Source organism: Rhopalosiphum padi, chromosome 2 (genome assembly GCF_020882245.1).
Source record: "Rhopalosiphum padi isolate XX-2018 chromosome 2, ASM2088224v1, whole genome shotgun sequence".
NCBI classification, from domain to species: Eukaryota; Metazoa; Arthropoda; class Insecta; order Hemiptera; family Aphididae; genus Rhopalosiphum; species Rhopalosiphum padi.
Window position 1 is genome coordinate 34,464,736 of NC_083598.1, and position 17,361 is coordinate 34,482,096.

Here is a 17,361-nt window from a genome sequence, read left to right on the forward strand (position 1 = left end):
GTTAGGAGACAAAACTCCGTAAATAGAAAAATTTACCAAAATGTGTCGTAATTGTAATGGTCATAGTCTATTATAGTGTTAAAGTTTTTTATTGGATTTTTGCAATAGATACCTATTTCTAACATAATATTATTTCTATTATAGATAATCTATATTATATTTTCTATCATAAATAATGTGCGTTTTATAATTTCGTATTCATAGATACGTATATATTTACTATTTGAGTATAATTATGAATTGATTGCCTTACTTATATTATTTAACTAACCTATGAATAGTTGTTTGTTTGTTCAATAAATATAAAATGTAATTATAATGTGTATATGATTTGTTTTATTATCACTTATTAGTTATTAATGTTATTACTATCAATTATACATATTAATATATAATTAACTATTAAATAGGTATTTTAATGTGTATTTATAATATTAATTATATTAAAAATGTTGAACTAAATGATAATTATTAAAGTATACACACATGCATAAGAATATGCAAAATGTATAATAAGTCACATCTAAAAATATTGCATATTGCCATATTGGCCATTTTATTAATGCGTTTTTTTTCTTGTTATGAGTATATAATATATATATATATTATTATTATCTACAGTATACTCGGTTTTAACCACGATTAAAGATATCTTTAACCGTGGTTTTAACCTTAGATTACATTATCAATTGTTTTTGATTTGTTCCGAAACATGATAAGTACGTTGATAATGGTTGAATTTTAAATTTGAAAAAAAAAATTTTACACCGTCATTTACAATAACTTTTTGGTAACGATGGACAGAAATCTTATGGGATCGATGTCATTCATTCGGATTTTTAGACAAGATATAATAAATTGTTCCAAAACGGGTAATTGAGGAGAAAGATTTTAAATTGTTCTCCATGGTCACACTGGTCATGCATATCAGCTGACGACGTTCGTCTTCGCCGTACGGACACTTGATAGGGCATCTGTAGCGCCGCACCGCGCACATTATTTGATCATTATTATTATTATTAAAAACTTGATATTACACGCTGACATGCTGTACGCTTGTACAGTGTACGTTACTACATTAGTCGTTTCTCCGCTTTTAGTCGTCTGCTGACCGTTCAGCGATCTTGTGTTTATTACGCTTTGAAGTGGTACTCTGTTGTTCGTATTATCGGCGTCCATTGATTTATTTGTTTAAATCCGTGTGTGTAAAAACAACAAAATTAACGACCAGGTGGATTTTAAATACAATTAAATTCCTCTTCGATTTACTTTCACGTCAGTGACCGATGCGTTTAAATTTCATGTCGGTTTAAAGGGAAGTCAGTATGTCACAGTCGCAGTACTCTCGTGACACGGTCATCCACCTCGTATCTGGAGGGTAATAATTATAATATTTTCAAACTACTTGTGCAATTCGTTATTGTTCTTACAAGTTGCAATGGCTGTGTTGTGGTTTTTATTATTTCGATATTTATTATTTATTCCAGTTTGGCCGGTACGACTGGTGCTGTGGTTACCTGCCCATTAGAAGTGGTCAAGACTCGGTTGCAGTCATCTTCCAGCTTTGGAGCTACACGCTATGATTATGTGCCTAGAATTGCATCTGAAGACAGTGGCGGTAGTCGCATGACATGTAAGACAATTTCGTCGCTGCAGCGACGGCGATATAACACCTTGAGCGGCGCTGGTGGCCGACACTCCAGCACACAAATACTAACATTTTCTCAATGTGGTGTAGGCAACCAGACGACTAAGTCAATGGGGCTCTTGCAGTGTCTCAGGTAAGAATGTTGAATCTATATTTTGTTCAATGCTATAATTTTTCAATTACCTAATCATAGCCTATAGACCATATCTACCATTGTAGTTAATCATCCAATGAAGAACTACTGAATTCCTTATGTAGGTACAAATTTAATTTGAAATTAGGTACCTAGGTAGTAACTATTTTTTTTTGTGATAAGAACAAATGATAAACAATGAATGTGTTTATAAAACGTTTTAAAAATGTCAACATAGGGAGTATTGATGGATGAACTATTTTCAATTAAGGTATTCATTATACGGTATATTAAAATTAATAAATTAGAAGTACTTAGATATAGTATTTTACCTAAATTATACTAGGTAGTTAGCTTTACTTAATTTTTTTAATTGTACAAAGAAAAAATGTCATCTACAAAACTTATTGCATTTAAAATTTCAACAATTGGAGTATAATGAACCTAAATTGTTTTGTTTACTATCTTCAAAATGCAATAAATTTAATTTCTTTTTTTCAATTCTAATGCATTGAAGGCTAAAATAATTTTAAATTCCTGTCAACTATAAACTTAAATTCTTAAGTCTGTACAAATTCTTGTTTATTTAATGAAAACTGTAGTTCTTTATAATCTAGTCTATACCTTATTACCATTGATTATTTTTAATTGTTAGTAATCGAATAAGTAATATTTAAATAATCAAGGTGATAGTTAAAACTTAAAAGTGTAATTTTAAATAGAAAGCCTTTTTGCTATAATTGTGTTTAAAAAATCAGAAACACTGATCACAAATGACAGTAATTGGTAGCATTTCATACCTGTTCTTAATATATGTTTTTGAAACTTCTTTTTTCTCAGGTATACTTTATAATAGCATTGAACAAAGACTAATTTTTCAATCTATAATCATAAACTTTATTTATTATTTATTTAAGAAATGCTATGTTAACTAAAATAAAATTGATAACTAATAAGTAGGCAGCTATGTAGTGTAAGGTTCTAGGAACATGTCTCAGTAAATAAATGTGATTCTTTATATGCAATAAGTCTTTTATTTATTTACAGTAGTTAAATTTACAATCTGAATATATTTTTCAATTTTTATAAAAACTGATAAGCAGTTGCTAATAAATATATTATTATTATCCATATACCATAATTAACATTTTAAAGTTAAGTTTTTAAATAATAAGTCTAAGAAGAAAATAATTTGATACATCAATAATTATACTTGGTCTGATGTTCAATTATGATTATTATTGTCCATAAGTCATATCATTAATATTACCAAAACATGATAACCTTATGTTTTCAATTAAGCAACCATATTATAATTCTAGATAGTATTTTAACAAGATATTATAGGTGACATTTTTAAGTCAAGAATTAACCAGAAATACAAACTTGCCTATGCACAAAGCGTATTTAAAAGGTTGTCATCGTTCATTAAAATTTTGAAAAAAGTTCCAATATTGTTTGACGTTAATCTATGGACCAAGTCCAATTAACGTAGCATTACCTTCTCTGAGCCAATAGATTTCATATTATGAGTGCCAAACTTGTCAAATCTAAAAAAACAACATGCATTCTTGGTTGACGTTACTTAAATATTTACAAATAATACTTAAAGACACCAATATTAGATAACACCTATTATTTAGTTACATATCCATATTATCTAAGTGTTGAGTGTTTCTTTATTATAACATTTTTATAATACTAATAAATAATTTAGGGTGTCAACATTTTATATTGAAATTTAATATACTATTATTGGTTTTAGCCTATGGTTTAGCCAATGATAAAACTTCATATCAGTATATAATCCTTATAATATATTTATAATATACTATTATAAATATGTACCTATATGTATGAGTAATGATGTGCCTAATAAAAATAATAGTTTTATAATCATGAAAAGTATTTACTAAAGTTTAAAATCAGCACTTATACATTTTATGTTCGAATATTCAGATATGATTTTACTTTCATTGATTAATTGGTAAATACAATTATTAGATTTAAAGCTGAGGTTATATTTTAATGATTAATAATATTATTAATATGATACGTCAAAGACCAATATAGTAAAAAAAAAACTTGTAGTTATTAGTGTATATAATTATTAGTCTTGACTAATGGTTATGTATCAATTACAATTATTTACATTTCTAATAAAAACTAATGACATATTAAAACTTTTTCCGAGAAAACTTTTTTTTATTTATAATTTTTGGCTATTACTTGAATTTTATATAAGTTATATGTTTTTCTTAGAACAAATACTGCACATTCAATATTCTTGTTTTAAATGACGTACGTTTTGATAAAATAACAACGTTATATTTGATTATAATTGAATTAATAATAATAATTAAATAATAAATATGTTGAATCCATAGTTGAACTGTACATATTATAATAAATGTCGGCTGTTTTACGAAATAACACGTGACTTTTTCTCATGACAAACGTTGAATTTAAACACGAACACAAATTAATTAATTTATGGGTACCACGATTGAGAAATACAATACACCTACAAAATAATATTGATGTAAATTATACTTTCAGTGATCAAACTCTTCTCTCACGTACGCCAGTCGTTCGATAACGATAGCCTGTCGGTTCCCTCAGTCTCGGTGGCCTGCGCAAACGGCAGACGTGAGGGAACAATAAATAATATCGTACAGTACGACAGCATGTATTTACTGCGTAGTACGACGACGCTATCCTGTGTCTACTATATTATATTATAGTGTATATTATTATTTTTTATACATTTATACCAACGCGAGTAACAACCGGTTGTCCTTCGAATATCAGCCGTGACCTTTATTAAATAGGTAGATAATATATTTTTTTTCTTTTATCTTCGACTGGCTGCCTATTATTGTACCTGTAAATGGGATTTCGGTTTCTGCACAACAATATAAACAAAAGCAAAAGTTGGTACGCGATGGTTAGCACGTAAGCCAAAATCGCCACGGAGAAAGCCCCACTGCCGCTTGATATACAAGTACAAGGACTTATATAATAACTTTATATTGTATTTTGGATGGTTGACCGGTAGTAAATCACAATGAATTTGGAAGGTTTATTGACATCACATCACCGCGTGTGTGATATTTTTATTATAGAACTTGTCTACAGTATATTAATTGTATGGTCGGTAAAGTGTACTGACCTACAGACTGCAACAATTTTCGCCTAGGGTCTTAGGATTTCTTATTATTTTATTTTATATACATTATTTCTCATGGGATACACTCTTATTTTTATGCCGTTAAAATTCAATCCCCGTTTTTAAGTATATTTTTCGTCTATTTAAATATTTGTTCATTGTATCTAATTATGATTATATATTTTTAGTAGCGTACGAGTATACTACTTACTCATTTTGTAGCTAGAGGGAGATTGTAATTAAAAAAAACTCAAGTCACTGGTTACCAGTTACTGTTAAATATTAAATCATTAAATATCTTGCTATCTTACTATCATAATTATTAATTATTTATAATTGTATAGAAGTATCCGCAACTAGTATTAACACACATATTTATTTCAATTCATACTTTACTTTTTATTATTATAATTTTTTATTTTTAATCAATGTTTACAATAGATGTTATAAATGTAAGCTTTATGCCTTACCTAATTCGTAACTTAATTCACAAATCAAAATTATAATAAATTAAATGTGTTCAATTATTATTTGAAAATTTGATTATTATCAATTTTTAAAATGTGCAAATGCGAATAACAAAATATGTGTATTTTTCCTTTTCTTTTGCGTATTAACATGTTGGTAAAAAATATGTATATTCTCGTATAATTAATTTGATATTAACAATCAAAATAAGTTAATAAATTAACTTCATAATAGTTCAGATTATCTATGCATTAGTATATTCAATTAAATTAAATTTATGTTTTTATATTTGTATTATGTTTATATAATACATACCTATAAATAAATGTATCAAAAACAGTGATAATTTATTTTACATTTAGATTCGAATTATTTATTACTCAGATAATATTATAAAGCTTGATGATTAATAGGTATAAAAAATATAATTTTGTAGTTCACGTTTGCCTAATTAAATATCTAATCTTAACTCTATACGCATGTTTGCATACCTAATTCATTAGTTAAACAAAATCGATAATTTAACTGCAACTTCTAATTTACATTGCTACTGTAGAGTGCTAGATTTTTGATGCAAACCTATCTTTCAGTTATTATATAATACATAATAATAATATTAACTATAATATGGTTAGTATATTATAATATACTATATATAATCTTCTGAGTACTATAGTGTATTATATTAAAATTTTGAAGTATAAATTAAATGCGCATGTAGCATGAATTCTAAGTGTTTAGTTGTTGGTGTTATTCCTAAGTGTACCTATTGTGTACTATACTATGTACATAGTAAAAATAAAATTTTCCTATATTTTTTATTGACCTGTTTACAAGTTTCGGAGTTACTTGCTTAGTGCCCAGTGGTAAACAAACAATTAATTATTCGCCACTAAAATACATTCGTATTTCCTTCTTTATTTATCCAGTTGGCATTTTTCTATCTTTTTTAGGCACATAGTAAAAACCGAAGGCCCCAAGGCTCTGTTCAAAGGACTGGTGCCCAACATCGTGGGCGTCGCTCCGTCCAGAGCCATTTATTTCGGGGCCTACGCACAATCCAAAAAGTTTTTCAACACCGTACTTAACCCGGACACACCGATGGTACATGTATTATCGGCGTCTTTTGCAGGTAATAATCTTTTTTGTTTGTGATGTATTTAAAACGTGTTCGGAAAAAAAATATTAATTATAATGTAAACTTGTCGGACTATACTAATGACTGTATGAGAATTGAGAATAATATTTTAAAATTTACGCAGTAGTAAATTTGAATTACTCGGTGTTTTCTGTTTCTTTTTATTTACCTAGTATATTATACAATTACGCAACCAACTTACAAAATGACCCCCCCCCCCCCCATACCCCTGGCCACTACCCAGCCTAGATTAATGTTTTTTCACTATTTGTCTATACCTGTATCACATATTTTTGTATCTACCTAAAAATGGAATACAATCATTTCATTTCTCTGTGTGACTGCATTCTCTATGCAAATATGCATTCCCTACACGAAAATTGGCAAGATTTTTTTGTGTCTTATTTTTTGAAAACAACTAATAATAGTATACCTAGTTTTACTTTTAATATAATTTAATTGTATAATTATTTTAACAAAATGTTTATACTTAAAAACATACTTCGTTTAAAAATTATACACATTTATAAGAAAATATATAATTTTTAGTACGTAGACATTCACTGTGTTTCAATATTGTAAAGAAATACACATAAAACATTATATAGGTAATATTTTAATTTTTTTAATTTGTTGAGCCATATTTAGCCTATGAAAAATTGTAACCAAATTAAATAAATTTGAAAAAAATCAAAAATGTTTAAAATATTGATACAAAAATGAAAATATGTATGTATATTCATTACTATAAACATTTATCAAATAATAACATACAATAATGTATTCTTGCTTTTCTTTGTTGACTGATGTATTTTTTTTTTAATGAATCAAATTATTTTTAATTTATGTTGTAAATTATATTTATAATAACATTAATAACAATTCAATTTATTTATGTAGTAGATATTTTGGAACAAATGATATAGGTACCATACTATGTTTACATATTTGATATATTTTGATACTATATTGTAAATTGTTATGAACGTTGAACTATCATACAATTTAATATTTATCAACAACCGAATAGACAAAAACACCGCGTGGATTACGCGTTTAGAATCGTCGGCGAAACAAGTTAATCCAGTCAGTTTGCTTTATTGTTTTACGGACCTTCTCGCTCTCGCGGCGTATGTATCGTATACGATATACATACACGATTTATTTCGGTAGATTTGTTTAACCGTTGTTTGTTATTATATTGAAAATTCTTCGCGGTCCGATCGCGATCGCACAATATCTAGATTTCTGGCCACGCGCGGGCAGCGTTTTCATTTATGGACGGCGAGAATAATTTTCTGTTGTCATGATTTTATAATATCGGAAGACGGAATTCGATGGTTGCGTAACGAAGAATTGCGCGCTACGAATCAGCCCCTGTCGGGATGGTCAGTCGGATTTTTGAATTGTCGCAGGTCTCGTGTGCGTCATCCATTTTTACCGTACGCGAACGGATCGATGGCGGCGGCGCAAACGGTTATAAAAAAAAATCATATGTTCTGTGTTTTGTTTATTTTTCAAGCACGGCAGTGGCGTTTGGCCTCGTTTCCTCCGTCTGTGTGTTGTTGTTGTCGTAATGTTGTTATTGTCGTGTGCGCGTTACGGTGCGTGCGCGCGCATCGTTTATCGTATGGTGGTTTAGGAGGCGACGGCGGCGGTGGTCGTATCCCCACCCCGCCACTGCACAACTGCAGAGTTGCTTCGTCCTCGAACCCGCGCTGTGGACCGGTGAGAGAGTATCGTATATTTATAATAAATTTTTTCCGCGTAAATAAAAACGTAAACGTTACTTTTATCACGTAGGCCGCGCGCGAGTTTCAGTATCACGTCGTCTGTATCGGTGTTTCGGTATGAAATTTCCGCCCCACCACACCGCCCGCGATGGACACCGACACGCCGCTAGCTATTTAGTTGATGTGCGGACGGGGTGGGTCAAATCCGTCTCGTAAACATTCAATACATATTTTTATTATTTATTTATTTATTATTATTATTTACGAATGTAGTTATGTTCCGCGGAACATAGTTCGTCGACACGTGCCGATCGTGTTTTTGACTTTATCGCGCACTGCGGCGTGTAGATGATAATATTGTTGTGCGAATTATTTATGATCATTTTGTTTCGCATGACTCAAACTCATCGGATATTTAAAATCGTTCGCGTGTAAAGACAGTAGTCACTTTTTCGCATTTGTATGTCTGTAGTTGACAGACTGCCAAAATCACTTAAAAGAAAAAAAACGTTTACGATAATGTGGATACCCCGTGAATCGTGAGAGTAGGTTTCTAACAGATTTGTATTTGAAAAACAGTTAAAACTCGTTTTGGTAGCATATTAATATATTATAATATATTAGGTAGGTACAATGTCTCTAATTTACATGTTACAAGGTATTGAAATCCTATAATGCAAACGACTTGGAACCGTTTTTCATTCATTGCTTAATCTATTTTACCTTAAATATAATAAACGTGAATTTGAAATTTGAATACAACTACACAACATTGGACATTTTCCTCTAATATTAAATTTCATAAATACATACATTTCTGACAAAAAAGTTATTATACACAACTTGAAAAAAAGATAATTATTTAGTTAACACTAACAAACGTGCACGTAATATGTAACGGCTAAAACGGCTTTTTATAAAATACTAAAATATCCTTATTAATTTTTGAATTATTTTAAGAATATAACGATTACCGCATTGGTGCATTGGTTACCAACCGGTCAAAAACCTAATTATAATATCGAGAATAGTAAAAAATGAATATTAGTAAATTCGATGCTTTAAAAGTTATTAATAATTTATTATAGTTACGTTCTTTTATCGTTATGAAATTGTGTTGGTACGACTGTTCATTTTTATAATAAAAAACTACTGGTTTTGTCAAATCATAGAAGTGATGGTTGTTATACGTATGACATAAGTTGTTCGGACAACTATAATAGTTTTTGTTAAAAGATACATTCAAAACATGGTGCATACAATTTAATTTTGTTTTTTTTATACAAATGTTATGTATCTGAAATGTGTTTAAATTATTGACCAGTTTTAGACGCTATTTAATATAATTGGTTTTATTATTATGAATTAATCTTATCATTTTCAAACTTACAAAAACTATTCATAATCCTACTACATAAAAATATGTTTGTTATAGTATATTATTTTTACCATACTTACATCGATGTTTCGTTAAATATAAGCAACTATTGATATAATTATTGATATATGATATATAGTATTGATTATAATTGAATATAATTTTTGTCAAAAGTTTTAATTTTCTTCTGGACAGTCTTTCAGTTTCATTTCAGAAATTTTAGGAACTTAATAATTTAAGTCAAGGTATTAAGATAATATATTATCTGCTTTTAAGTAATATAATACGAAAAAACAGTTTTCCTTATCTCTTGTACTCCTTTCATATTGTTGATAATTGTAGTACTATGTACTTACCGATTTGTATTAATTACTCTTCAGCTAATAATAAACGAAATCATGCTTATTTATTATTTGCATTCACCGTAATGTTGAGATATGTTATTGTAAAATAATTATATCTTTCTTTAAATTGTTAAAAATTTAACATAAATGTAACAGGTTGAATGTTCTTTTATAAAATAAATTATACTAGTATTACTAGTATCACCAGTAAACATATTAAATCAAACCATGTTTATGTAATGCGGTAATATATTTTTGCGTAGAAAATAAAATCAATGAAATGTGTTAATACTCAATATTCTACATTATATAATAAATACAATTTGGTACAGATCTCTTTAATGAACATTTATTGTATAATAGATATAAACATATAAATTAAGAATATTATATAACAAAAAAGCAGAAATTATTAAGAAACAATGATAAAATATGAAATTATAAGTACAACAAAAAAACATTTCAAATGAAAATGATAGCTAAATAAGTAGTTAATAAAGAAAAATGGAGTCCGTATTGGTATTATGCAACATATATAACACACGTTAATAGTTTCATTTTAATGTTGGTAGAACACTATAGAGCAACATGAATGTCGTAATGAAACGACTGATGTGTTGAGGAACTTTTAAAGTTAATTAAGGAGAGTAAAGTCGGGAAATCAATTGTACCATCTATTAGTCCTTTTAAGAAGTTAGCACCCATAATGCGTCTACACTCCGCCAATGAGGCTAAACCAAGTTTGGTGGTAACTGGAGTGTATTTATGTGGTACACATTTGATGCCCAAACAGTAGCTGGTGAACCGCAAGAACCTATGCTGTACTCTTTCAACCTGTCAAGCATTTTCTGTGGTATAGGGATCCCAAATTATAGCACCATATTCAATAATTGGCTGGGCTAATGAACAATATGAAATTTAAAATGATGAAGTTAGCTTAAGATCCTTTGATAATCTCATTATAATGCCCAAGACTTCTGATTTGCAACAAACCAATACTTATAAACTCTTAACTAGATATTCAAACTTGTTTTTTATGTCAATTATGTTTAAAATATTCATAATTTGCTTCAAAAATAAATATAAAAAAAGACCTTTCAAAGAACCCTAGATAATACTTTTACATATTATCTTATTAAATTTAATGATAATCAATTTACTTCTATATAATAAAATAAAATGGATTTTTCTTAACATAAAATGTTCCATTGTTATGCATTACTAAGATGGACATAATACAAGCTGGTATAACGTTTTCATAATATATATTGTAAATTTTAAATGTATGTTCAATTATATTTTTGGTACATGAAATATGAATTTTAAATTTTGTAAGTGGGGAAACTATTTTTATTTTTCCACGAGTTGATTAATAATATTTATTTTACAACTATTGATGGATATTAGATTTTAATGGTTTGAATACTTAAATAATAATTTAAATAATTTATTGTCATTAAAGATTTTTTTTTACTCGATAAATTCTTTAATTAATATCGTTAAAATATTTAGGCTTTTGTGGTAATAATTGTGTAGGTAGCTTTGAAAGATAGTTTTTCAAACCACAACACAAGTATCCTGAGAACATTGATGAGCGATCGAACAAAACGTAATTGTACCATTTGTACCCAGTATCATAATTCATTATAGATGAACACGATCATACAGTTATAAATTAATTAAACTCTGGGCTATTCACTGCATTTTATACACCATGTTTCCATCGCGTTTTTATTGTAGGTAATCAGCGTATTTTGTAACATAAATTAAAGACATTTTTTCGCTGATATAGTCAATCATAATTTAAAAATATGTTATTATTACTTGGCGTAATGAATGTTGGATCAGACGGAAAACGCGGTATATACGACACCACAGGTCGTAACCATGATTGTACATGGCGTTTTTCTACGCATTTCGTATGATATCCCGTAGCGTTTTCTATCCTTAAGGAATGGGTGATGAAAAACCACGTTTAAATTATAATTGTATATGTCATATGAATATATGATGTAGGCAACGAAATACGTCGATGAATACGGGGCGAATAACTGATACCTACAATAAAAACACAGCCCCGTATAACTGATAAAGTACGTAAAATCACCGAGTACGGTACGTGAGACGTGACGGAAAACATAGTGTATAACCAAGTCTCAGCCTTTGAGTAAAATTAGGTAATTCAAACATCTATTCTTTAAAAAATATTTTTATCGAATTATTATACAAAACACTACAGTTTTAAAAAAAAATTATTTCCATGTTTAAGATTACATTTTAGAATTAAATATACGGTTTTAGATTAGAAATCCTTGCCTCGTCTATGTATTTTTTTTTTTTTGTGCATCCAGGTAAAACGCATTAAAAACTAATTACATTAGTTTTAATATTGTTGATATCTCACTAGTATATATAGAATAGATTAAATTACTCTAGTGCTTTGACCTGTTCCGGTCGATTTCACGTCCCACCAAAACGTATATGTGATTGTTCAGATTGTTGTATGCGTTTGCACGGTTTTTTTTTAATTTAAAAAATCTAATACTTTATATTTGAAAATCACATCTACATACACTATAGACTATAATATAACTAATATGTAGCTTCGTTGTATCAGTTTATAACTATGTATAAAATTAAAAATACCTACAAAAAATACGCGAATTAACTGTAAAAATTCATCTAAAATACTATTGTGAATTGAGAATAAATTCTATGTGTATAAATGTTACTTTTATTATCACTAGGTATATTGAATATATTATGATGCTTTAACCTACAAAAATAAAGATAAAATTTGAATACAAACCTATTGTTTAGTTAAAACTTTTCTGTACGGTATTGTCGCAGTATAAAAGATATCTTTAATACAGTGGTATTTTTAAGATTATTATTAACTAATGACTTGGTAGGTAATGTTATTAGTTATTATTTATTAAATTCGAAAAATCAATGGTTGATTATTTTTTTAATTGTTATTGGCGTTATTGCATTGATTCGCGTCGTTCAGCTTTCAATAAATATAGCTATCTACGTAATCTATTAATCTTTTAATAATATAATCTACAGTATAATGATAAAAATATACTAATATACTTCTAAAATAGAAGCTCGAGAGTAAATATTGTTTTATTATACGTTTGTCTGGCTCATTACCATAGATAAATAAGTCTTATTGAGAAATTGCATTTCTTTGGCTTCTATGCAAAATCCTTTTTTTGCGTGGACATTCGAGGTTAATTATTTGATGTCAAACATATTCGAGTATCTGTTAATCCTTCAATAATGAGATCCTTATATTTCATAATAATTATTCTGTATTATTTCAATTTATACACATTATATACTTAATCAAACAAAAGAACTGGCCAATTCTAGTAATATTATATATCCCCGATTCCCATGCTGACTGCTAATGAAACCTATTCTACATACTGGATATTGTGAAGAAAGATTCATAAAAGAAAAAATTTTGTCGAGCCCCTTCATGTTCTATCACTGGTTAGAGTACGAGTATAGTTCAGTCATTTATAGGATTAGTTAATTAGTTAACATATTTTTTAAATGTTTTATTATTATTTATTAATAAACTGTAAATATAATTTGGGGTTTAAAATGTTTCTAATTTTTAGGTTTTGCTTCATGTTCAGCAACTAATCCTATTTGGCTGGTCAAAACTAGACTACAGTTGGACTTGAACAAAAATGGGAAAAGACTTACCGCTGGTCAATGTATCAGAAGGATATATAGAACAGGGGTAAATATTCACACACCTCAATCTACTCTTGCTATTAAGAGGACTCCACACCAGCAGTTGTTCGCCTTATGAACGTATAACAGCAAATTTGTGTTCAACAGTTCCAATTTCGTGTAATAATCTTGAATAATAGAATGAATTGGTCTATTATAAATCAAGGAAGAACATTATCTATGCTTTAGTTTGTTTGAATTCACTTAGGGGTTTTTTACGATATTTTAATTTGTAAGAAAGTTTTGAGTGCGTATGTAAAATATTATGCAATTTGCATAACAATTAACAATGCTTATAATTTGCTTAAAAATTAAAATATTGTAAAAAAAACCCTTAGTGTAAACGTAGAAATTGTTCTTACCTACAAGTTTGATAATAAATCAATTATTTATATTATTAATGGTTATAGAGGTTATAGTTATTACGAAAAATTGAAACTGCTAAACGCAAAGTTGATACCATACATTCATAAGACGAAGACATCATAAGTGGTTGTGAGTCATATCGTGTGATATCAATTTAATATAAAAGTATTTTTATTATTATTTATATTAATTAAAATTAATTGTTATTATGTATGTACACAGGGCATAAAAGGTTTCTACAAAGGTATTACAGCTTCGTACTTTGGAATATCCGAAACCGTTGTGCACTTTGTCATCTATGAAGCAATCAAAGCGAGACTGATAGCTGCCCGTGTTGGACTCAATGAGTCTGAAGATAATACCAAAACGTCCAAAGATTTCCTCGAATTTATGATGGCCGGTGCCATTTCTAAGACTGTTGCTTCGTCCATCGCCTATCCTCACGGTATTGCGTTAACTATATCTATAGTTTACAGTTCAGAAGCGCCGATATTTTTTTAAACTTAAACACCCACCCGCAAGTACTAATACAAATTTCGGCGCCTCTGGTTTACATAAATAATTTAGTAAAACTTTCGTTCTCAAATTGAAGCGAAATAACCAAAATATATTTTCTTTTATTACATACAAAAAATATGAGGTGCTTATAATACAGTATAATCAAATAATTTGGAACGTACATTATCTTTGTAAACGTAATAATTATTTTTGTTTTTCATGTGTTTATACAGAAGTCGCTAGAACCAGGCTCCGGGAAGAAGGTACCAAGTATCGAAGCTTTTTCCAGACTCTGTTAACGGTTTACGGCGAGGAGGGCCCAAGGGGGCTATATCGTGGACTAACCACACAGCTGGTCAGACAAATACCTAACACGGCCATTATGATGGCAACATACGAGGCTGCTGTTTATGTGATGACTACGTATTATAGTCCTAACGAGGCTGTGTTCTACGAGGACACCGATGATCGATACGAGTGATATATATTGCCATTATTAATTATATGGTGAGTTTTAATTTATTAAATGTACAAGTGCTACCCTCGTAGTTTTTTAACGGTGGAGTAAAACATTTGAAAAAAAATTTTGAAACTGTAAGCAAAAAATACACATTTATTACAAACAATTTTAGTTTAAAACACAAAATCCAATTAAAATTATTTGAATGATACGGTGTATCCAGTATCACTGTATCAGCCAACCATCAAGTTTTAGAGTTGTTATTACTATATAATTCGTTTATTATAAATTTATAAATAAGTGCTATTTAGTTTTTACTAAATCGAAAGTAATTGATAGCACAAAAAAAAAATTTTATAAAATTATTACCAACTAACTTACAGATTACACGCGGTCATTTAATTTTATTTGTAAAACGGTTAATAAATAGCTTTATAGTTTTTTGTAATATATAATAATAATACGTATACAAAATTACGTAATATTAAATTTAATAAAAAAAAAAAAAAATACCGCATAGCGTTTATAAAATAAATTTCTGTTTCATAGTTAAGTATTTTTAATCGATATCTGCCTTGTCGTTTAGTTAGCTCACATCTCACATTATCTTTACAAGGACATTTTATCCGCAAAATATACATTATAATCATTATATACTATATAGTCATCAAAATGTATACAAATTAATCGAGAAATATGACACACCATAACCTTTCAAAGGTAAACAATGAATAATAGTTATAATATCAGAATTTATTAAACAAAACAAGTAGGCTCATCAATTAGGTATCATATAATATTTATTATTAGTATTAGCTTATCACAATGATAATATTATATCAATACGAAAATTATTTATTTTCTAATACGACATTTTGATAACCTTTGATTGATTCGGTAATATAAAGAAGTAACAAAACAATTTTAAATGTCTTGAATGCAAATCTATTAATAGGCACGATTGAATGACGTCCGTTGCACGTCAAACATTTGATAAAATTGTTTTTCTATAAAGACAACCGACCAGCCAAACGTAATTTATTAGTTGGCCACATGTGATATAATATTTTTACACGCCGTTTATTTATTTTTTCAGGTTGAAGATCTCAACGTATCGCGATTTTAGTTATGTTGACATAGTCACCTACTATCCGAAAATTTGCTCCATTTACTATTGAACAATCTCTGCGCACATAAGTCATTGAAGAGCATGAGCCACACTTATTTATTACATGATATATTTATTGTATTCCAACAATTTTTTCTCTCATAAGCCTATTCTCTCATCACGTCCCTCTTATATTTGCCTTCCTATTAATTTTCTTTTTTTACATACTTATATTTACAATTTAATTATAATTTATTTGTTAAGCATTTGTTTTTTTAGCTTATAATTTTTAAGCTGTCTGTCAGATAATTTAACCATTATTATTATTATTAATATTATTATTTATTGGCATTAATTCTATTAAAATTAAAGTCATTATTATTATACTTAGTTAATATTTATAGAACTAGGTTCTCTACATCTACAAGCAAGTTAGTCAAAGGTGATCCTAAAATATATATTGCGTTACTACAATATTATGTGTCTGTCGTATGATATTTACTATACCAAAATAATAATTATTTGTGCGATTTGTAAGGTCTTTTTTTCATACTTTATTTATGATAATATATTGTATGTAATATCCAAAAATAAAGGTTCCAATGTAATAGGTGCAGAGGCCACCAAAAGTAAATATAAGTATTACTATTTGGTGATGAAGTAGTCAAGTAAGAAATGCTGTATCTTATGTGCGTGTACAACATAGTCTTGTTTATAGTGTAATAACTATTATTTATGTTATCAAAACGAATATATTTGTTTTTATTATTGTATTTTGTTTATGTGACAATGTAATGTTTTATGAACTTTTGATGTTTGTTTTAGTACCTATATTAAAATTGTTTATAAAGTAAACTAAAACAATTGTGTTCTGCTGTATTCTGTCATACCATTGGGCTTGATAATAAAATAATATATTGTTTATAAATTAATAATAAATGGTATACCTATAAAGTCAATCCTGAAAATGTATCAATTATATAAAAAAAAAGTTGATAACCTTCTGATTTATCAAAAACACTGTCTAAGGATTTATTTTATCAGGAATGAATAATGATGATGGATTTTTATACATAACAAATAAAAGTATTTTATTTTCTACATTATTTGATCAGTTATGATCCTGATTTTAGATTAATTGTTAGTTTGAAGTTTGTGACAGAAATTA

At 28.3% G+C, this 17,361-nt stretch overlaps 1 protein-coding gene across 1 annotated transcript; it reads left to right on the forward strand.

Annotated features, from left to right (window-relative positions):
* The first annotated feature begins 1,001 nt into the window (after positions 1-1,001).
* LOC132920450 (mitochondrial carrier protein Rim2) lies at positions 1,002-17,152 on the forward strand. Its single transcript, XM_060982853.1, has 7 exons — positions 1,002-1,378; positions 1,488-1,781; positions 6,372-6,550; positions 13,644-13,768; positions 14,350-14,572; positions 14,859-15,132; positions 16,182-17,152. Exons 1-6 carry the CDS (start codon positions 1,326-1,328, stop codon positions 15,104-15,106), a joined length of 1,122 nt encoding a protein of 373 aa, XP_060838836.1. The 5' UTR covers positions 1,002-1,325; the 3' UTR covers positions 15,107-15,132; positions 16,182-17,152.
* Positions 17,153-17,361: the final 209 nt, after the last annotated feature.